Source organism: Sparus aurata, chromosome 7 (assembly GCF_900880675.1).
Source record: "Sparus aurata chromosome 7, fSpaAur1.1, whole genome shotgun sequence".
NCBI classification, from domain to species: Eukaryota; Metazoa; Chordata; class Actinopteri; order Spariformes; family Sparidae; genus Sparus; species Sparus aurata.
The window spans coordinates 23,950,474-23,974,479 of record NC_044193.1 but is presented as its reverse complement, the minus strand read 5'-3'; the positions used below and the strand labels follow the sequence as shown (position 1 = coordinate 23,974,479).

At 41.0% G+C, this 24,006-nt stretch overlaps 2 protein-coding genes across 3 annotated transcripts in view; both read left to right on the top strand.

The window, feature by feature from the left end:
- Nucleotides 1-16,591, top strand: part of sema3h (sema domain, immunoglobulin domain (Ig), short basic domain, secreted, (semaphorin) 3H) — a 57,530-nt gene extending 40,939 nt beyond the window's left edge. Inside the window, exons 9-18 of one of the 2 annotated variants that reach the window (XM_030423363.1) lie at nucleotides 2,340-2,409; nucleotides 6,387-6,531; nucleotides 6,948-7,037; nucleotides 7,557-7,686; nucleotides 7,781-7,869; nucleotides 8,843-8,884; nucleotides 9,523-9,677; nucleotides 10,317-10,378; nucleotides 10,878-11,020; nucleotides 11,304-16,591. In XM_030423363.1, coding sequence (XP_030279223.1) covers nucleotides 2,340-2,409; nucleotides 6,387-6,531; nucleotides 6,948-7,037; nucleotides 7,557-7,686; nucleotides 7,781-7,869; nucleotides 8,843-8,884; nucleotides 9,523-9,677; nucleotides 10,317-10,378; nucleotides 10,878-11,020; nucleotides 11,304-11,780 — 1,403 coding nt within the window. In that variant the 3' untranslated portion in view covers nucleotides 11,781-16,591. Of the gene's footprint in view, nucleotides 1-2,339; nucleotides 2,410-6,386; nucleotides 6,532-6,947; nucleotides 7,038-7,556; nucleotides 7,687-7,780; nucleotides 7,870-8,842; nucleotides 8,885-9,519; nucleotides 9,678-10,316; nucleotides 10,379-10,877; nucleotides 11,021-11,303 lie in introns of both variants that reach the window. The other variant, XM_030423362.1, reaches the window with a different exon arrangement.
- A 5,439-nt stretch (nucleotides 16,592-22,030) lies between these two features.
- borcs6 (BLOC-1 related complex subunit 6) overlaps nucleotides 22,031-24,006 on the top strand; it is a 10,590-nt gene continuing 8,614 nt past the window's right edge. Inside the window, exon 1 of the mRNA XM_030423811.1 lies at nucleotides 22,031-22,399. The gene's annotated coding sequence lies outside the window, so the exon portion shown is untranslated. The remainder of the gene's footprint in view (nucleotides 22,400-24,006) is intronic.

The window sequence follows — 24,006 nt, the reverse complement described above, 5'->3', positions numbered from 1 at the left end:
GGCCACCTAAAACGGCAGGAATGACGGGAATGTGAGAACAGTGCTATGCTTCGCTGTCACCACAACAACATCTCTGCCTCATCGTGGGAAGAAGAAGAACAGAGGGAATGGATGGTAGAATAAAGTCAGAGTCAGTGTAGAAAGTAATTGTTTTGAACCTCCTTTTCCAGCCTTTATTGCTGCAAAGGTTGCCAAACTCTTTTTATCTTAACATCAACCTGAGCTCTTCCTGGGTAAAACCTTTTAAAGTAACTTGTCCCACCGTACCATAGGAGTCGAGTCAAGTCATGTATTTATAGATTTTCACAGCATGCCACACAGACAACAAAGGGTTCCGTTCTCTTCCATTGTGTTTGGATGATAAAAACATTCCCAACTCTTATCTGAAACAAAAGTACAAAAGAAAACAAACCTTTGAAGTATTGTGATTTAAATACACAGTGAAAATCACAGCCTGTCTGTGCGGTAGCAGCAGACAACTGAATTATACAACAGCGAGCGCTGGATATAAGCAGAGAAAAATGTTGAAAATCGTATTAACTGTGATGAACTTGAGTTAAAATCAAACATGAGGGGCCTTATTTGAATGTTCTGTGGCGTATAGCCTAAGCTCCATGGCACAAGTGTGTATAGGGTGTGTCCAACTCCCTTCTGCTCATTAAACAGTGGATAATCTGGGCACAAAATAAAGTGCAAGGCACAAAAACGGTTGTATTTGAACTCTTAATTAGTCATTAACATGAATTAAACCGATCAGTGTCATCTCCCATTCTCATTTAAAAGCCAGATGGTCATATTGCATGCAGCGATCCATTAAGAGAGCAAGCTTTTGTATTACACACAAGGCACAGCAGCTGAATTTAATTGATTGTTTAAATCTCCTGACTCACAGTTCAAATTCATACAGTAAAATTATTTGGGATAAAGAAGCCACCCTCTGGATGAATCCTGAGCTCCATCAGAGCTCTCTCAAAGTATTTGTTTGAGAAGATAAAACTTTGATTCTGTTTCCTCTGGAGACTTTCCTCTGTCATGACAAGTTTATAACTACAGATTTTGGGTTTGCATCTTAAATGTGCCTCTATTTGTGCTGCTGATAGATAGATAGAGTATAGAATGTTAATATATGCTGCTGTTATAGTGCAGTTACATATGTTAGAAACACATGTTAAATTAGATTATTTTGTTTGTGAGGTTGTAAATTTGTCTTTCAGAACACTTTTTTGGTCTCCTGACTCCTGCCATCTGTTTGTTGGTCTGTTTTCCTGTCAATCTGTTCATTTGCATTTTCATGTATTTGTGACATGCCTCATTTCCACTGTACTGCATTTTAAACATTACAGCGACTTGCTCAAGCCGAGAAACGGTGGATTAGATGGAACAGCAGTTTGCTTTATTCGATTGCTTTTGGTGTTTTTATCCATGTTGCCATCTGTTTTATTTTGATGGACTTGCATTGAAGGTGATGAACTACAAATGCAAACAAAATTGAAATGGGCTCACCAAAGCATTAAGTGATAGCACATTAGTGATGAAAAACCTCTGCAGGATACCTTAAATGAAACTTTCCTGTCATGAATATTTATAGTACTACTTAATTCAGTATTGTATTTGATGGGTTCGGATCTGCAGACCAGGATTGTACTGTTGTGCATTGTGGAATCAGTGTCATTATTCAATGCAACCATCAGAAAATTAGTGTTTGATATGCTGTTCAAAATGAAAAACATCCCCACTGAGCCGACCAGTGCTAAAGCACCAGCAATCAACCATACCCTCTTTTTGTTTAGTCAAATTTGAGCCAGTGGTGTCTGAGACATCAGGTTGACAGGTGGAAAGAGTGAATATCAACACTCCACCTGATTGCACTGCATGACAGACCCATCGTCGCTGCAACAGCAACGTGAGAGAGATGTATCATGTGTTGTGATCTGCTGTGTTTGAAATGAAGAGTGAGGACTAAGGCGTGGTGTGTGTGTGTGTGTGTGTGTGTGTGTGTGTGTGTGTGCGTGTGACAGCAGGTGTTGTTCTCCTGTGGCGGACTCTACGCTCATCTCTCCCACTGTGGCTGGTTATTAATGGCTACAGATTCATTACGAGCAGCCAGTCAGCCATGCTGCCAGCATGCCCAACGCTATTAATCACACAGTCAGACTGATTGATGCGCACACACAAACACACATGCAGTTTTCACAAACCTGTGCAACATTGATCAAAACTTCTCCAGTTATTCAGATACTGTTACGATTTTTCCTCTGCTTTAACTAATGTTTTACCTCTTTGTCTCCATCCCCTCCATTTCCTGATCCCTCCCTCCTTTCTGTCTTCTCTCTTTCCAGAGGACATCTTTATCCTCCATGGGAAGGATAAGAAGAACCCTCTCATTTATGGCCTGTTTACCACTTCAAGGTATATACCACTGTAAAGCACAAAACATGGGAAAATATGTCTTCAATTGCCACTCAGAGAAGAGTTTTTGCTCCTACAGAGATTGATTATAGTGGGGAAAAACATGTTGAGTCAATGGTATGGATTAACAAAAGTGGCAGATATATTTAGGCTCAGCCATTTTATGCTACAGTACATTATAGGGCAGCAAAACCCTCTTTCCTATGAGTGTCATGTAAAAGAAAGAATTGTAGAGTTTAAATGTGAGCTTTTTTTTATGGATATGCTTTACTGAAAATAAACAATGATTAACAAAGAAACAAATAGAGGAAGAAAAAAATAGACGTTTTTTTAACCGAGTTTATGTTGAAGTGAAATCAGACTTTGATCGGGGGGGCTTTAAAGTCACAAATGGTTAAAGACAATTTAAAAGCTAAAAACCATGTAATCTCACAGCCTTAAATTAAACAACAGATGTAGTGACAGTGGAGGTGACGATGAGGTTTTAGTTAATGATGACTCATGCAGAGAAGATTTCCCACCACTGACCAGACACCTGTTCAAAAATCCAGAGCAGACAGATGGAATTTTAAAGTATAAATACCAGTGCTCTATAACACAAACATGCCACATTCAAGAAGATAAAAGCAATGGTTTATTTACAAAACATAGAAACATCTTTTCATAATTACATATGAAACAGGTGTGCATTATCATGTGGGAAATTGCAGAAGTTAACCAAAATAACCTGCCATTTAACTTTATCTTCACACAACGATCAGCCATTGTATTGTCCTGCATTATGCTCATGTGATGGGAGTGAAATGCGTGACATGATGTCAATTACATTATGTTTGTTTGCGCCATGTCACACTGTGATGTGTGTCACTGTATTGTGAGGACACACACAGCACACAGGGTCCTCCATCACACTGTGACTCATGAATGAAACACATTCATTTATGTTAACAATAAGGAGCTCATGCGAGCCTTTATCATCATTTCATCATCATTATTAACATCACCAGGGCCCTGACCTGACTGCATCACAGCAAGAGAGTGAGTAAGTGTGGTGTGTGTGAGTGTGCAAGTGTGTGTGTGTGAGTGTGCGAGTGTGTGTGTGAGTGTGCGAGTGTGTGTGTGTGTGGGTGGGGGATGGGAGAGGCTAGAGTTTGTGTCATACCTTCCTCACACACAGACACGTGTCAGTATGATGATTTATGAAAATATAGATACATTCATAACAGCTTATGACGCTAATTGGGTGTGTTTGAGTGATTCAATTATGGTTCACTCATTTGAAGGCACTATCTCTAATGGTTTTGACTATATTTCACACTTCAATTGTGTGATTGCTGCAGTGAATCAGTCTGAAGTTGCTCTATCTATGAACTGCGTCTTGCACGCCCTCATTTTTTAATTTATGTTCATTTTAATCAGTTGTTCAATGAGTTGTGGTTTTAAGGAAACTGCAAGCAACTCTGTCTCGGTCTGTCTTGAGAACTCAAGAAAAACACTTTAAGAGAAAAACATGCAAAATACAGTATACAAGTCAAACTAGAACAACAACATGCCGTGCAACTTCAAACTTTATGAAAAAGCGAGACAAAACACAAAAAATATGAAACAGCACTGAAACGGGGATTAGAGTCCATAGACAATATGCTTTCTGTTAGTGTCTACAAAATGGTAATTTGCTCACATTGTCAGAGAGATAGTCATAACAGAGAGGGAGAGAAAAACATTTTTCTGGAACACAGCAATGACACGAGCGCAAACATAAAACTGCAAAATACTAGGCAGACAGACACTTAAAACGGCTCAGACAGACAGGCTCTCATTAAAAATGCCTCTCTGTAAGACAGATAGCAGGTGAACAGATACAGCACAGAATGAAAAATAGAGGGAAAATAAATTGAGGAAAAGCCAGAACAAATGAGCGACTGAGCTAAAAACTAAAAAAGCCTGCAGTTTCTCATTTTCTCCAAAGTTACTGACGGCACCACATGTTCTGAGAATAACCCAGCTTCAGAGGCGGACGCAAGAGCTTTACAGTAGCAGCACAAGTATGACAACATTTGGCGTGGCGGAGCAGGGAGTTGGTCTGTTTCTGGGATTTGGAAAGTGTCTGGAATCTCAGCGGGGAACGGATAGAAATCCAAGGCATCACCCAGGGTGGGGTCCCAACCACAGAGCTGCAGAACGCAGAAAGGTCATTCCATCTGAATGGAAACTTCTCTCTGACGGCACACACAGAACTTTTTGTCCCCAGTGATGGAGTCAACAGTGTAGGCTGTGGATCTCTGTGATTTGCTTTACTTTTTTGATTTTTATTTTGATATTCCATCTGTGCAATGCATATATATACATAGAGAGAGAGATTGATTTTTTGTACATGGCTGTTTTGGAGGGGTGGGTGTTTATTCATTTTTATTCTCCCATTCATGTTTATGTTCAATTGTTACCTTATTTGCTTTTACATTCATACATCACTTCCTTTATTTATTTGTTTGGGCATTTCATCTAACATCTCAGTTATAACTTGTCAAATAATATAACAAAATATTAGGAATTCATATTACACACATGGTCAAGGGAGAGTCATGGCGGGAATTCTTTGGAACAGCTGTGGCCCCTTCGGTCCACATGTGTGGATTCTTGCCCATCACACATGTGATCTCAGATGCCAGACACTACTGTTGATATTTTGACAACGAAATGAAACATCTTGCTTCAGTGTTTAGTTGTTTCTAGATACATTTTCAGATGTGTTAAAGAGAAACTTATTGTCAAGTTCTCTATATTACTAGAAAAATACATACCCACTAGAGGAGGCATCCTGACATGAAATACATGCATTTTATAACATACATATGTATCACATGCCGTTGATTTAGAAACTTTCAATGGCATATTTAATCTACAACTCTGTGAACGCGTCAAATTGCAACCCCCCCGACAAGCGTTGGTCAGCTTAAGAATGATCATTCAGCAAGCTGCTGGTTCCACGGCAACTAGTGGTGCTAAAGTCAGTTAAGTGGACGATCTGGCAGTTCTCAGTCGGCCTAATTTCATCTAACATCAGACGACAGATAAAGTGATCTGCCTTATCTGCACACAGGTGAATTTGATGTTCAAGGAATTTAAGGTTAAACTGCGTTATCACAAATCCTACGACGAATGGTTTTACTGTGGCCTAAATTCATTGCTCTCTAAATTGACTGTAAAGTCATCAGAACTTTGAGAATATGTACTAGAAAACTTGGGAGAAGTAAGTAGAAATAGGTAATGTCTTTTAAATGTCATTTTTAAATGTACTCATGGGAAAATTGTTATGTGGTTTTTCCATCTTAATTCACTTTACATATAAATTCAGCAGAACTTTATAGTTGGAAGAAGGATCGTCATTTCGTAACAGATTTAAACTCATACTGAAAAGCTATTTCCTTTCTATAGTCTCATAAAGGAACAATGTAAACTCCATACCAGCTACAGTGCCTCTGTCCTACAGCTCTAAGCAGCTGAGAGAGAAAATAGAGGTTCCCTCTAGTGACAAATTAGACTAAACATACTTTACTGTGTGTGTCAGCCATGTGAGCTGAAAGAAACCACCATGATACATCACAACACAGCCTTTCTGTTTGTAGGAGCTCTGCCCACGATCTTGACCATGATCTTAACTACAGTGGATGGGATGTGTTGTGGTGGGGACCGATGTGCTGAAAGCCGCACATTCATCCAGGCCGGACTTTGGGTTGGAACACATTCAGTGAATTGATGCGTTCAAGCTGAACAGCCACAATGACTCACAGCTCTTCATACAGTGCAGCGCTTTCTTATTTAATATACTGCTTTAAGACCATCGCGACTCATCAAGTGAAATCATCAGACACGCTCAGCTTATGTTTTTATTCATGCTCGCCAGAGGAATAATGGATGGAAAAATTCTGACTGTGAAGAGTGACAGCTCTCCTCCTCTCTTCCTGGATTCTCCTCAGTGACATCCTGAATGGTTCAGCAGTGTGCGTTTATCGTATGGAAGATGTTGTCCGGGCCTTCAAAGGAAACTTCCTGCATAAGGAGGGACCTCAGTACAAGTGGGCAGAATTTACAGGCAAGGTGCCCTACCCCCGACCAGGAACTGTAAGTTAATACTCAAAACTCTGACTGGTTGCTTTATACTTTATAATCCAACTGTGTGGATACCAAGTGCTTCGAACAAGAGGGCAATCCAGGCGCTCTAAATATAAGATAGTATTTCAAACAAGAGGGAAATACCTTTATTGTAGTGGCCAAATCACAAAAAAAGAGACATTGCAAAATATGTTGTCTTTTTTAATGATGTAGCCACTATATAAAGACTTGTAGCGACACTCTTTTATACACTTTTTTGTGCATATTGTGACAAAGTCAGTAGGTTCAGCAAAATAAGGTGCTTTATTTTCATACGAGAATGTGGATGGAAAGTGATTTTTCAATTGAATTACACCAGAGGTGCTGCATGAAAGTTTCTCTGTCCTCCAAACATTCGTCTCCTTTTTTTTGTCTCTGTGTCTCAGTGTCCCAGCAGTACATATGGAAGTTACAGCTCAACCAGAGAGTATCCTGACGACGTCATCTTCTTCAGCAGGACTCACCCGCTGCTGCAGGTTCAGCTGATATTTCTCTTTATTAAATCACACCAATCTAATTTTATAGATGCTTGCTTGTTGTGCAGAAGGGTCAATTCTTGTGCCTCTGAACGCCTTGAAACAAAGTAAACTCTGTTTTAGTGTCACACAGTACTGCCAGATGACAGAGCTGCTTCTTTCCTCAGGCTTAACTCGTCCTCAGCGCTCTAACAAATAGTATAAATGGTTTTATTTTATAAATTACTGTATCCGATCAGGTGACAGGCATTAAGAGTGAATCATTATAACTATAATAATGATATAGATGTAACCAATTATCTCCCTGATGGTCTTATTTGCTTATGTATGTCATGTTAATTAAGTTGTTTGTTTCATAACCTGTTAAAAGTTTAAGTGAGATTACAAGAAAACACTGAGAACTTATCAACAATAAACAATATGATTGGAATGAAATTCATTAGTGGAACATGTACTGTTTCAGTGCTTCAGATTTTCTGATTATGAAATTGAAATAATTATACTTTCTCACTGTTTTAGGAAAATGTGCTGCCACTTGGAGAGCGCCCCCTCCTGGTCAGAGTGGGTGTTCACTACAAGTTCAGCAAACTGCTGGTGGACAGAGTTGAGGCTGTGGACGGCACCTACGATGTCCTGTTCATTGGCACAGGTAGAGTGTTTGCAGCGGACCTTGGGTGCTTAGTGTTTTAACCCCAAGAAGTATGTTTTTCACAATAAAATGTATCAATCTTTTCCTATTGTAGACTCGGGCCTTGTGCTGAAGGCCATCCATCTGCCCAGAGAACACGGTCAAAGTCAGGAAGTCACTCTGGAGCAGCTGCAGGTCTTTCAGGTACAGCAGTCTCTTATTTCAGGGATTTTGTAGCCTTTTGTTATAAAGGTGTGTACTTTGCATTGCAGGTAATCTTTCTGCAAAGTTGCTGTGTGTCAGTTTTTCAAATGTATTTCTCCTGCCTTTGGTGTCCATCCACTTCCTTGTAATAAATATTAGAATTGATAACTTGATTGTGAGGAGATAATGCAGCACAGACTATTTTATAGCGGTCTGGACTCAAGGCTGCATTGCAACATAATGATCAGATCAGATTAATGGCTTTCAATGAACAGCCTTGTGTTCACATCATCATCATTCGAAATTACCGGCAATAATGTAAAGCCTGAATGATTGTATGTACTTAAGAAGTCACTTGTACGCTCCTTTAAATGCAAGGGCACAAAGGAAGCAGTTTAATTCAGCCTGATCAAATGTCTCATTATACTGTATATTGTGTTTTTAACACACATATTTCCTGATTACAATAACACTAGAAGTATAGTAAACACATTCAAGGTTGTTCCTGTACATTTAGCATGATTTGGCTCAAGTACTACAGCTGCTCCTAATTATGATGTTAGACAACCACAGTTTACAGGATTCACTGCTCAGTCCAGTATTAATTGCATCAAAGGTTCAAATTCAAAATGCTGGAAAAGCTTTGTTCACTGATGTGGTTGAGATTTCTTTGTCTGAAAATGGTCAGACCAGCTCTCTATTGTAAAGTCTGAGGTCTGTGAAAGTGATATGGAAACATATCTGATTACCAGACGATGAGATCAGCACTCTGAATTATTTAAAACTGTTGTTGAGGTTTGCAGCTGAAGCCAAAGATATGAACACATTTCTCTTTATCTATCTATCTATCTATCTATCCATCTGTCCATCTATCTATCTATCTATCTATCTATCCATCTATCTATCTATGACTATGACAGTTTCTTTTTCTGTTTGTGTTTCTCAATTTTTCTTCTCTCTCTCCTCCCCACAGCACAAATCACCTGTGACAGCCATCACGCTCTCAAAGAAAAAGGTAACAGATGAGAGACAGAAACTCACTTTAAAAACTTCCGAACTCTTCTACACTCACGTACACACACACACACACACACACACACACACACACACACACACGAACAAGCGCAACATCTCACTTATCACTCATCTCCCCACCTTGTATCTCCAAGGACAGCTTCATCACCAGTTGCTATGGTTACCCTACCTCAGTCAGAGCAATAATGAAGAGATTCAACGCACACACACACACATGCACACAAACACACACGCACACATAAATACACTTTGCATTATTAAAATAGTCTGGGTTTCATGAAAAGAAAATCTAAAGCTCGCTCAGGCAACCACACATACACACACATGAAAATAAGCAAAAGCAAGCATCGCCATGCTTCTCACACATGCACACACTCCCCGTGGCCATGCACTGACATTGTTACAGTGTGAGGAAGATGTGTGACTCAGAGTGAAGATGAATCTGGTTTAGCTCTGATTGTCAGCGTGTCTCTCTGTTTAACGGGAGCAAACTGATGTTGCTTTCTCGTGTGGCCTTCCCTCATTTATTACTTTCCTGCGTCCTCTTTCTCTTTCCGCCTCCATTCCATCATTATTTCTGTTTTTCATCCCACCTCTCCTTTCCTCCATCTCCAGCAGTGGTTGTTTGTGGGCTCCAGGGAGGGTGTGTCTCAGCTGGGCCTGTATCAGTGTGAGCTGTATGGTCAGGCCTGCGCTGAGTGCTGCCTGGCCAGAGACCCCTACTGCACCTGGGACGGACACGCCTGCAGCCCCTTCATGCCCACCGTGCGCAGGTAGGGACGGCAAATTCAATCTGTTCAGCCAAAACACTAATCTGATTATGTTGGAAATCCCTTAAACGATGATTTTTCTTTTTTTTTCTAACTCTGGACAGCCAAGGACAAACACATGGAATTGATCTTCTCTAATCAGATTTAAACCACATTTGTTGATAGTTTGGAATGTGGCTCACATTACATGTGAACTCAGATCTGGCTGATTAAATGTTAAGCATTTTTTCCTCTTGACCAACACTTGGTTCCTTTACAAAGAAAGACACGCGGACATAGTTCCAAATGGTATTTGCCAAAGATAATGTTTTGGTGTCACCTTTCTTCTAATACCATCATCATCACAATTTCCACTTTGTTCACACAAAATTCAATAAGGCATGAGGCAGACTGGCGTGAAATTTGCTGACCAAATAGATCCTCTCAAGTGGAAAAAGCTTTTTTTTTCTCCTGTCCCCATGGCCTTTCCTTGAGCACCACACTCAGGAGAGACGTTGCGTTGTTTAGCCCCACTTTTGTTCAAGTGAAGTCAGTTTATTGTTGCGTCAAACACTTCTCCACATTACAGGGTGTAATGAGCATTGGAGACTTTTGAGCGACTAACAATTTGTTCACTGTAATTTCATGTCTTTTTCTCTACAGGAGGAATGCTCGCCACTTAGGGGAGGATGAAGATCCACTGACTCAGTGTGTCAGACAGGGAGGTGAGGAGCTAATTGACTGTAAAGACTCATACAATCACTGTGGTGTGACCTTTAGCAGACTGTTACTGTGACACATGAGCTTTAACAACAACCTAGCTACAGATAATTCGATTCAAATATCACTTTATGTTGTACATATTTTTTTTTACTGATTACTGTTGTAAACATAGTTTTTATCCTCAGTGTCCTATACATAAGTAGTATACAGTGTAATATTTTGGTAGACACATGTGCAGGATATGCAGAGTAACAGCATTCAATGAAAATACTGTTACGGCTCAAAATCACAATATACAATTAATGTTATTCCCTTCATCCTTTGACCCTCAATGAGTATAAAGAAAAACACCACAAATTAGCGAAACACACTTCAAATAAAGGCAAAATAATGTAATGTATGTAATGAAAGAAATAGTTATCAAGAGAAGTGAACAAATTAAAATGAAAACAAAAAAATCAGATCTCTAACCGGTCACATCTTTCCCTCACCTTCATTTAGCCGGGCTGCAGGTAGAGGCGGAGCAGAGGGTGATGATGGTCGCGGAGGGCAACAGCACCTACCTGGAGTGTCTGCCCCGATCTAGACATGCTGCTGTTACCTGGTACAAACAGGCTGGAGAGAACAGTCCTGAGCTAAACCAGGTACACACACACACGCATATTTTATTGTGATACTTGTAACTAGGCTCTAATTTTTCAAACAAAGATTATAAACACTGGACGATACAAACTTCATCCTAAACTTCCATAGAATGTGAAGTTTCCAGTACCACCCACAAACTTAAGTCAAGGATGCAATTAGCACCCGTTGCTTCCAGTACAGTGACTGCTGATAATTGCAAAGACTGAGCGAGTGTGACCTTTTTCTGGCACAAGTCATTCATAGCTAATAATACTCATTCATAATATCGCTCTCTTTCTCCAGGTGGTAACAGGTGACCAGCTGGTGGTGATCGAGCGGGGCATCCTGATTCGTCAGGCTGAGCTGTCTCACGGTGGCGTCTACCACTGCCAGGTGGAGGAGCATGGCTACCACTGGACCGCCATCACTGTCCGCCTTGCCGTCTGGAGCCCCTCAGCCAATCGCCTCCTCGCTTCCTGGTCTGGCTCATCTTATCAGAGCAAAGGAACCCAGCCCTGGTACGAGGACGTGATGGCGCTGATTCACCCAGGAAACCTTGGCCAGCACTGCCGGGCGCTGGGATACCGCCCCCCGCGCAACCACCGCCGCCACGGTGACATCCTGGTGGCACCAAACAAAGAGAAAGAGAGGGGGGAGAGGCACAAGCACGGGGGAGGAAGAGGAGGAGGAGGAGGAGGGGGAGGAGGAGGAGGGGGAGGAAGAGCAGCGGGGAGGAAGAGCAGGAGCAAGCCGCAGCAGAGGGCACCGAGGAGCGCTTGAACGTGCCGCAGAAGAGGAGAGCGGAACACACATTTATGTTAATTAACACACACATACACACACTTAACTTATACACAGAAACAGACATATACTGTATGTACAGAGACATCGACATGCGCATGCACTTATCTACAAACAAAAAAGGCATCCTTTCATTTTAGGGACAAACTTCCAAACTAAGCTACACACAAACAACTGAAGTATGTACAGGAGGACGTGAACAGCAGAGACTGTGAATAAAGACGCTAAAGGAGAGGACATTAGATTGTGTAGCATGTTGAATGAAGGATGAAGGGCACGTCCGGATCACTCAGAGGATTCGGATTTGGAGCGTCTGCAGAGGGAAAAAAAAGTCTTGTATCAAAAGAAGATATCAAACATTTGAGAAACCATCCAACCCCTCAAGGACCATACTGGTGGCTTTGCATGTTCCTGCCCATTAATTACAAATCCCATACATACTGCCAATTATTCTCCAAAACAGATGTTTTCAGATTGGTTTCGTACCTTTGAGGCAGAACTTTCAGTGCGCTTTGAAAGTCATCTTACAGAAACCTTTTACATTTAATCCACTATAGTAAACAGTATGATGCCTTTTCTTTTTTAAAGTCATGTAGTGCAGCTGCAAGCAGCATTTTCCAAACGTTTCTTTGTGTTGCATTCAAATTTCACAGACAGCCTGTCCTTGGGCTTCATGAAAAAGGTTTTGACTGATGAGCTCTGATCGTCAGAAATGTGAAAGAAAGAAAAACAAATCTCAGATGTCGGTGCAACCTTGAACAACAACTGAACTCAGACATTAAAGGGAGGCTTTTAAAAATTCTTTGTATCAATCTAAAAACCTTATTGGAAAATAATCAGCAGTTATAGTTAATTAACGGGTTTATTATTGTTTACTCTAGGCTGTGGAGAGCAGTAAATAGCACTGATGAGTTTTTGCATCTCTTTGCTCAGAAGGGCAAAAAGCAACAAGTCACCTCCAGTGAGAGTTCTGTTAGTTTCTGCAGATAGGTGGAGTGTGAGCACGAGATGTCTGGCCGCGACCACAAAGATGAAGGGCAGAGAAAAGCAGGTCTTTGATGAGGTTAGCGATCTGCTCTCCCAGGACCTCGCAGCCACGCAGACACATGCAGGAGATGTTTCCATTATGTTCTCCTCTATGTTAGCTGGATGGTTCACAGACATATGTGGCACTGATTTCTTGCCACGCAACTGAGAGCTTAGTATAGGTGTGGGAAAAATTGTTCAGTGATGTCACAGAAAATGCTCCATGCTATTCTGAGGGTTGGTTTAGTCCCACGTGAAGACAGTGTACAGATTTAGGAAACGCATTTATATGTTTATGTTTGTTGTCACGTAGGACAATAGTAACATCTGCACATCGACTCTGGTTTGCAAACAAATCTACACATTTTCGTTTTTGTCATGTGAATTTCTGGGAAAATAACTGTGTAGCTGCTTTTAGACGAACCTTTCCAGTAACCGAGAAGAACTATAAATTTCCTCTTGACATTCATGATTGATTGTGTTTTAAGTGGTTTTAATGAGCCTAAACCTCATAACCATGTACATTTTTTGGCAGAACAGGGATATTTTACTTCGTAGTATATAAAATCTACTTTTAGCAAGTAGAAATTGTTGAGGCTTTGTATCTACTGGACAGAAAAAATGTTGTATTGTAACTTCGGCCACAAAGATGCATTTAAAAAAGATGTTTTCAGTGGTGTTTGATACGACATGGACAAGAAAACGTGACTCAAAGAGGACCGAACAATGAACTGATCTGCCAAGTGACTTTATACAGAACATGCATGTTTCTCAACTCATGGTTCAGGATCCAAAGTGGGCCACTGGTGACTTTGAATGGCGTCCAGCTCAACTAAAGAAGTGGAGTAATGTACTGCTGGTCCTTCAGCTCCAGCTGGTAATGACATCTGGCTGTAAATTATGAAGCGGGCCTGATGTATAATAAAGAAGCCTTTATTATACAAAGTTGGAACTGGACAAAGTGCTGAAGAGGACTGGCGTCGAGTGGAATTTGGACTTTGTGGATGTGAGTGACTTCATTAACTTTGTAAGGCAGTAAATTGTGATTTGTTCTTAATGTTAAAATGTTAAACCAACACAAATTGTTCCACCTCTATTTATCTTTATTCTCAGTGGTATTTATTTGCTTAGTCTGGAGTTAAGCTGCTCATTTCAGAACTTGTGAGGTCAGAGTTTTTGGGAAGCTCTTCATCAAACAGTTCATTCACCATGTCTCACAAACTGTCTCCCCGTCTGTCTGTCTGTCTGTCTGTCTGTCTGTCTTTGTATGCTTGTACTGTAAGTTTGTGCCCACACACTGAATTCTGCACAGTACTTTTCTATCTTTTTCTTTCTGAATGCTACCATTCCTGGTACCTGCCCCTGTCCATACACCTTCCCACTCCCACCTGAGGGAAACACAAATCACTGCCGCCTGCAATTGTAGCTTCTTTGAGAATCTGGACAGTCCTGCAGGCTTTTGAAATTAAAAAATGCTTCAGCTCGAGGCAAAAGGAAATAAAAGTGTTTAAAATTTCATTATTTGTTTTTCTGTTTCCCAGAATGATGAAAATAAACCCAGTGTTCAAACAAAATGAACGCAGCAGAAGTACAGCACTTTGCAGATTTGACTGAATTAGGGATGTAAATATGTAATACTACTGAGAAAAACAAACTAAATGAATTATTTTCTTTGATTTACGGGAAGGAGATTTACATGCACGGTAAAGTCCAATAATAACAGTCTCATATTTTCATATATGTTATTTCATTTCACAATGGTGAAGCAGATCACGTAATCCCTCCTATATTACAGTAAATACATCCCACGATGCAGCATTCCAGTCCCCTTTCACTCTTTCTGTATGTGTGTGAGTGCTTGTACAGCATGCATCTGTGTGTCTTTGTGTGTGTTTGACATGAGTTGGATCAGAGCGAGAGGAGCTCAAACGGAGGTTCGCCGGCCAAGCCAGTAGATCTGTCAAATTGTGAACTCTGCGATGGATCGGAGGCACTTTTGATGCTGTAGGAAAAACAAACAAGAACGGCTCAGAGCAGAAAATTAACATTTTGGCTCCTAGGCTTTGGCCACATGAAAAAGGCAAACCGACGCTGAGCTTCTTCTTGAATGTGTGTGTTTGAGTAAAGAGAGAAAAGGGGAGTTTATGGGGGAGTGTGTATGTGTGTGTGTGTGTGTGTGTGTGTGTAAATGCTGAAAGTGTGTACTGTAAGTGTCAGGTACGGCCACATCACAAAAATGAGAGGGTGTGTGGGTGAGTGTGAAGCTGGCAGTGTACTCCAAATGCAATCAGGATTTGGTGGCTTTTCAAACTGCTGTCGGAAATCATATTTAGGGCATGAAGAAAAACGCTGTCAGGGCGAGCACAGGTGTGTTTAATGGTGTTAACGGCAGATAAAGCCTGCAAGTCATTGTATGAGCCCACAGACAAGAAGAAGAAGTTCATATTGAAGTGTTTCCTGTCAAAAGCTTGTCTGTTTATGTTTGAAGCTAAGCTAGCGTCCACCACTGTACTGGCTAGTATCTGTACACCAGTTATTTGACTGAAAGTTATGCCATAATAATATTGTGAGCATTCACAAACAATATTTCATGAGTCACAACCGCTATACAGTCTGTAAGCTCCTCACAATATTAAATACACACTTAAACAAGCGTAGAGAATCCGATGCTAGGTCCCGCTCCTAGCTAGCTTCTGTTGCACACTAACATCTTTTTCCACAGCGGCCTCATGTTTTAAAATAAATGAACATGACTGTAATAACCCAGATAAAATGGCAGTCAGCTTGTTGGCAAGATAAGACCAAGATATCCCAAGAGTCGTAGACATTAGCACATTGTCAAAGCCTCCCTGAAGCGGTGTAGTGTTAATGCTAACAAAATGATTGCCGCTTAGCTACCACGTCTTACTGGTGATGCTTGATTTAATAGTTCAGCATTATTGGATATATGTTTATCTGCTTTTATTTAACTCGTGCTGTTTTAGATCTGTAGAGAGATACTATTCTCATGTAATTTTGCAGTTGCTATGCTGTTGCTACCACCTGCAAATTATGACCTTAGCTTAGCACACAGACAGATACTGAAAACAGAAAGAAACAATGGAAATAAAACCCCAACATTTGACCTTTCAGAAAGACAGATAACAGAAACCTAGCCACTTGGCAGTATTATAGAAGCTAACAGCAGATGCGAGCAGCTAGTGACCTTGACTCTCGCCGCTGCCAGAATGCACACCCTCAAAATGTCGAAACCTCCGCTTTCCTGTGAAAAGACGCCAACTTTGATTTTGTTTTGAACCCACTGCCAGTTTAAGAGTGTCTATTTTGTCTTTGCTCTCCCAAAATGTGGATCAAATTACAAACTACAAAAATATGAAAATAATCAAGCTTGCACAGCTCCGGCCTGTTGATATTGTGTGTGTTTGTGTGTGTTTGTGTGTGTGGATATCTGTGTCGGATCCAAACACCACGCGAGTAGGAGGCAGAACTCCTACGAGACATTTTTATGGCCGACCGTTTGAAACATTCAGTGTTTCCCTCAAAGACGTGGTGCAGAGCTGCTCCCCATTCATTACAACAGCCGTGTGTGTTTCACTCTGTTATGCTGTATTTAGATCTCGGCCTCAATGTTCCTCCCGTGTGATTTTCCAGAATGACTTCTTTGCGGATGGAATGAAACTGTCTTCGAACTAATCTCCGCTCATGTGCGGAGAATTTGTTTTTCTTTTTGTAAATATGTATAAAGGTCTGCTTCCAAATGAGAATGTTTGTGTTCTGTGGTTTATTGTGCCCGTGAGAAATACATCCAGAGACTGAACGACACACAAAGACAGAAATATAGTTACATATATATAATGATATATAACACTGTCGAGTGAAAGCCATGTTGATTTATTGCTACTTCAGTTAAAGGTCTGGTGTGCAAGATTCAGGGGCCCTATTGGCAGAAATGTAATATAATATTCACAATTGCGCTGTCATTAGTGTATAATCACCTGAAACTAAGAGTCATTGTTTTCCTTCACTTAGAATGAGCCTTGCATATCTGCATGGGGAGCAGGTCATCCTCATGCATGTATAATGAGGACTGGATAGAGTTTCTGAAGCAGAGCCTTGTTTAAGCCTATGAAAGGCTAAAAAGTGACACAAAGTCTGACGGCTCAGCAGACACTCAAAATGTACAAGCTGGCCATGACTTTCTTGTTTTTCATGAAGATGCCACTAAATCTTACACACAGTCTCATTGACACTAAATTAAATTAAGAGAGGCACAAACAAACTTTTCCCCCCCAAAAAATAAGAAAATTCATCTTTTTTAGAAAAACAAGCGGTGGTGGTGCAGTGATTTTTGAATCCTAAAATGATTTACAAAAGCAGAGTCGCGAGGCTTTGTACTTTTAAACAGTGTTTAGTTTGTCACGGTTGAGTGAGGACTCCTTCCAAGGTAATCCCAGACAATGTAAACCCTCTTGGGCCCCGTGGCTTGCTTCTACATTTGGGAGATACGTGGCTTCCAGTGAAGTAGACCAGCTAACATATACAACATTTATTTTTTAAAGACGCACATGCACGCAAACAGGTTCGCACTCAAATCAGCGCCCAGTTGTATTACAGGGATTGATTCCAGTGCAGCTACAGTATTTCTCCTGCACACTGTCCATCACTGTCTTCACTCCAAAACAGCAACATACCATATGACACCAAACCACCATCTGTCTCTGCCAGAGTGACCGCGTACAGTACTTTCTCATTAACTGTCCAACGACTGGTATGTTCTGCTGAGCAATCTGACGGGCGGACGACTGCGTGCCGATCGAGCCAGATACCCAGCAGCCTCCTCTTTCGTTTCTGTTTCCAAACCCTGCTCGGAGGTAACGAGGGGGTCAGCAGGCTTCATTGTTTTCCGCTGTTTGTTTATAATGCCATGTGTGCACGATACTGTTGATACTCGACAGGCTCTCTGCGGCTTTACATTTTTCCTCTGCAAAAATGCACTTTGTAAGCACCATCGTGGACGAGAATCTCTTAAGAGGGAATAACTGGACTGATAGTGTTCCAGTCAGAGAAATAGGATATCTCAAAAACCATGCATTAAAAACAAATCAGCACATTGCGTTGCTATATTTTTGTTAGGAATGAGACATTCCTTCTGTCTGACAAATACAGATGCGATACCATAATTATATTGCCCAGCCTCTCCTAATATATGTAACAAAGCTAATGGGTACCACCAAGCCCTGCAAACTACACCTTATTTAAAAAAAAAAATAGACTTTTGACTGATTGGTGTCAATTTACCAATTGGGGCCATGCAAAACAGATCAGATGTTCTCTGGAGGGGAGTTTTTGGAAAACGCTATTTTTGTTTTGGCATGTGAGCGGTGGAAACTCTAACAGAGACCATTCATCCTCTCACATGCTCATCACGGACACTTTCAGACGGACACATTGTGATGTTCTGGTACTTACCAAGAACTAAGGACTGACATTTTCCACAGCTGTACTTCCATACTGTACCGTACATGAACACATAGTGCATCTTTTCAATCCGAATCAGGGTGAATGTAGACAGCAGTGTGGTGGTGATGATAACTTGGTCGGCATCTTCACATCAGAAGTTCGACGGGGAAACAATGTGCACCAGCCTTGACTGCGTGTGAGCACCAAGCATCAATGTCATGAACACAGAGTCCACGTCTCCCTGTCCTGCTGCTGTTCTGCTGCTGTCCTGCACTCTGTCGACCTGGAACACACCGCTATTGGTTGCCAAACCGCCTGCTATGCCTAAGTACAGCCTCACAAAGCCACAAGCATGGCTATATCACTTGACACATGCAGAGTAATCATGGAGCACCAGAGGAAGCGACCAACAGAGGACTCAAATATTTTTTTTTCTTTTACAACAGATGGTTGAGGTCAAACTGGGCAGATATTTCTTAAATTAAAAAAAAAAAAAGTCTCCAAGCAGAATAAAATGTACTTATCTTGCACAGCGTCTCATATAATTAAAGTAAAAGTCTGAAGACAGCTGTGGTGGGTTTGGACATACGGCGCATATGGCTGGGAACAATTAAAAAGCAAAGCTAGTTTGAAATGTTTGCACCGTCATCAAGAGGGGAAGGCGTGGAACCATAAATTGCAAAAGAGAGAACTGGAATTGTCATTGACGACTTTACAGTAATTCACAGCCACAGTGTCAACAGCTGTCCCCAGAAGTCCCATGACCAAATGACAGACTGACTTCAGCAAACCACCTCTGACTGACTGCTCCTTGGATTGTCCCATTTCCTCAGTTGGGAAGTAATTCTTCCAACTTGCACGTGTTCAGGAGCTTACGTGGACAGCAACTGAGACCATATTGAAAAATGTCATGAGAGCAAAACATTTAAATTCGATGTGCGACCAACCAAACATTTCCCTTCATCAGCTATGTTTCCTGCCATGTCAAAACTTTCCCCAACTATTTGAGTTGCTGTTCCGACTTGAGGGGGCAAGTCTCACGACATGAATTTTCCCAGTCGGGAACTCATTTTTCCAATTATTCCGACAGCACATGAATGCACAGGCAGTTATGAGCCCAGGTGACAGGAAATTCCAGTTTCAACGTGAATGCACGACAGCTACCCTTTACAGGAGTGGAGACTCAAAATGTCTTTTTATTTGTTGGCTTTACATCCTGTTTCCTCCAAAGAACTCAATAAATCATACGGACCATAACAGACCTGCAGAACACTTAAGTATAGAAAACAAGCACTCAGGAGGGAGATGCTTTTGGCACTTGCCACACAGAGTGACTCACCTACACATTTGAGTTTTCCCCCCTCAGCGCTCACTCAAACAGAGTTTTCTTTTCTCCAATTTTGCTCGTAAAAGTGCCTTTTAGGTGTAATAGGAGGTCTGTGCACTTGGCCACAGTATCCCTTTCAGAGAAGTTCTTGCGCTGGATGAAACTGTTTGCTCAGGCTTAAGATTTGATTTTACAGCAAACTGCCTCAGACGGTTTTCTGTGAATCTCCAACTAGCTCCATGGACATCTGAGGACACCGTACCTGACGATGTCCATCCCTCTGACTCGCGATTAGAAGTCTACATCTTCCATTTGAGAATTATTGATGAATACCTTTTCTTCAACACCCTGAAAAGTTGTTGCTGAGGATTGTCTTGGTTTTGGGAACCAGCTGCAGGCTGTAGGCTTCCTCGTGCTTTCATCAAGTGCGTTTTTTTTTTTTTTTTTATAAAACCATTCCCAGAGTTCCCTTTCAGAATTCAACTACAGGCCCCTGCTACCACTTTGAGAAGGTCTTGACATTTGAGGGCTAATTTTCCTGGTGTTGTGAGTTGATGAGGAGCACATGAATGCAGCATTCTGCAAGGATAAACGGCCTCCTTCGAGGAGGGGGAGCGGACTCAGCTCAGGTCCTCTGAAGAGCACCGTCGACCCGCCTCTGAACTGGAGTGCGATTAATATATGTGATTTACTAGCCCTTAAGTCATTTGGTTGCCCATGTGCAGCATCCAGTCTCCAGCTTTTATTAACGGAAAACCCACATCTATTCAAGGCGCGTGTTTTCAATTTGCGACGTTAACCCTCGTCTTCCTAAACGTTGCCTTTCTTGTGGCAGTTAGTCGTCTGTTAAAATAGCTTCCCTCTGACAGTAATCTCCTCTAAAAGAAAAACAAAATCGCAGTAGTTATTGAGTTTTCTATTGGGAAACTCTGGAAACTATTGGCTTATTTCAGAGGTCTAATTGTCTTTAGGTAAATGTCTCATGCTTTGATGTTTGGCACAAAGGAGAGGGAACAAACGGGACCAAAACAGCCCAATACCCACTGAGGCGGAGGGGCACAGCTGGCTTTGGTCGAATGGGTTAGATTAGAAATTTTACTAGTTCTTCAGATGTGGTGACAGGGCGGTTTCGAATCCTCTCTCCTCCTCCGCAACAGTGTTTGTCATTTCTTGCCACAGTCAAGGGTTGCGAAAAAACCACAGATGCTGGCCCCGGCTTTCACTGTGGAGGCAAATCTGAAGCCTTCTGATTATTTAAGCCTCCTCTCCAGTCTGTTCACCATCAGTCTGAATAATTCAGGCACATGTATCAAATTCATCAATGGTTTATGAGGCAAAACAAAAACAGCGGTGCAACAGCAAATCTGAATAGACACGACTGTGTGATACCGTGAAGCGTGTTTTGTCCCTTTTGCACACAGGGATTATAATGATGCTTAGAATTGATGGGAGCAATAAAGACTCCAGTTTGTGAGGTGATCCTGAGGGCATGATAGCAGGAGGGATCATATCAAACTCAATCTAGTATTATGATTTGCAAAGTCGTGGGAAATCTCTGAGCACATTTTGCCAAGAGAGATGATTTACTAATCTGTCCATGCAATATCATTGTAATGTCACCCCTGCTTTACACTACGTCACTATTCCCCCTGAAAAAATTGTAACTGATCACAAGTTAATGGCTGTTTGTTGTGATATGATTGCAGTAGTGGGATGGACATTAACTACAAGCCATAGATACAATTTTGCAGTACTTGTACTTCATTGGAATCTTTTCTTTTCATGCTACTTTCAACTTTTACTCCACTACATTGCAGAAGGAAATAGTTCACTTTCTAAGACTTTTGCAGAACAGAATGTATGAAGAGTGAGTAGAATATATTTTGTTATAAATCACACGACACAAGTGAAACAAGTAGTTTTCTGTCTCCAGAGACTACTGTACAGTAAGCACATGTTTCTGATGTTCGGATGAGAAGGTAAAGTAACAACATTTTTCTACAAGTTCCAAGTGGATGACGATGACATAAACTCACACAGGATACAAGATGAAGCTTCCTCTCAGATTGTGTTTTTATATGACATAAGAGACACATAATATATTCAAGGTTAAAAGCATCCAGAGTTTCATGGTTTGTTTGAGGAAATGCATGTTCGGCTTGTTTACTGCTCTCACCAGGAGGTCAGAGGTCAGACTCAGCTAAGTGCCTACAGCTGAAATAAGTTCGAATTCTAGTTTAAGGACACTTCAGGCTCACCTGCTGACACAACTGGGTGCTCAACCTTCTTCGTCCTGTGTCGTTGGGCCTCTGTACATTTGGCATTATGAAGTCACCAACATGCAACTTTTTGGGGGAAGTTCTTGCCTGAGGGACTGTGGTGTTTGTCTCCATCTGTGGGAGAACAGAGACACATGCAGAATAAGCCATGATACGGACAAATAAATTCACACAGCGACAACAACAACAAAAAACAGAGAGTTTAATGATGCCCAGCTTGAAGCAGAACTGCAATAGAAATATATACGGCTATTTTAAATACAGATGAGGAACAACGGCCTGTGGGTAAGGGCAACATTTGTTTTATCTATTTCAATAATTCTATTACTCCACGATGTGCTGCTGTGTCAGTGGCAAAGAGCTGGCATCATTAACAGTTTAAATTATTTCGCTTGAATGTTTATTGTTGCAACGCGGAACGTTTCTATTCCGTTTCTATTCGCGGGGAAGGATTTTCATAACGGACTCGGTTGCTGCTTACATTTCTCTGAACAGAAACAACACTGGTGAGTGTCTTTTTCATTAAATTAAGCCCCGTGGCATTATCGTATGACTTTGTCAATACACATGTACGCATTTTACAGTACACCTCCCTTCATCTTATGACAATGTGAGACAATATAAAGCGAGCCGTGGAAACATTGTGCTTTAAAGGCCAGGACAGCTAACGTTAGCCGGCTAACACCGTTTAACAACATTCGCCTTTGACAGCGAGCTAGCTAGGCGGCTAATGACAGCAGTGCATCAACTTCCTCAATTGCGAGGAGTTATTTATGTCCCTCTTCATTTCTTTGTTCCTGTTTGCCTTCTGTGCAACGTAGTCTTTGTCCGCGGACTTCAGTCCAACGTCAACCGACGTTGTTTGGATAAAGTCTTGAGAATACAGAGCTAGCAAATGTCAATACTAATTTAGTGTCTAAGCTAGGGCTTAGCTAGACAACCTCAATTACGTCATTTCACACTCAGGGGAAAATGAATATAAAACATAGGTGACACAACTGCTATCATGATCCAGTAGTCTTCAACACGATGAAAATAATTTCACACAAGGGCGTGTACGATGACTTTATTAGTTTAAGATGCAGTCCTCACATGAACACACCTAGGGTTAAGATCTCGGATTCACAACTGGAGGATGAGTCAAATCATAAGCTGAAACATTGTATCGTACAAATGGCAGTTTTCACGAACGCTTCTATTACTTTATTCAAGACCAAGAGACAAAACCAGGTTTCCTATTCATTGTTTCCTCGAAGGAAATGTGTTAGCAGAAGGGCTAGGTTTGTGCAATGGTATATAAACTATGAGATAATAATTACACATGTTGCAAACCAGTGAGCAGGACTGTTTTATGGCAAACTCAAATGTACAGAATTTGTACTTCAATGTTATTTACCTGTACTTGTCTTTGATCAAACTAAATCAGACATTCTCACTGGGGTTGAACAAGTGCAATATTTAACTCACAGTCATGTAATTTTGCTAAAGGTGAAATGCCTCACAATAGACCAATATCAGTTAAGCTTTGCGGTACTCCAGAGATGCTCCAGGCTAAGTCATATTCTCCAGACATTAGTGAACATACTTTTTTGTTACAGTCCACAGCAGAAGTCATATAATTTTAAATGTATTGTTTTCAGTGCAAAGGAAATGCAAGAATAACCACTGCACTGAAAACGTGACTGACAATCAAAATTGTAGTATCCATCAGAATAATTGCAATTACTTTTTTCCTTGTCCTTAACTTTGATCAAACAAAATCAGACATTTCCATTGGGGGCAAACCCTTAAGTGGCCAAGTGGCAATATTCAACTCACCTTTGCCATGGTATCAAACCTCAGAACTAATAAGTACCAACTGAAGAATGTCCCCAGCATTTAATAAATTAAATCATCAGATTCCTACTCATTTTATTTATGTTCCCAAACAAAGGCATGACAAAAAAATGCTGTTTTGGTACCATTAGCACAACCCAGATGTCTTAGAGGCACCAGTCCACTATTAAAAATCTTTAATTGATACCGAGCCCCAGTAAGAAGTGGTACAAAATCCTTTCATACATGTAAGACCATTTTACTTTAAGCATGTATTCAGTGTGTGTTTGAAAAACAA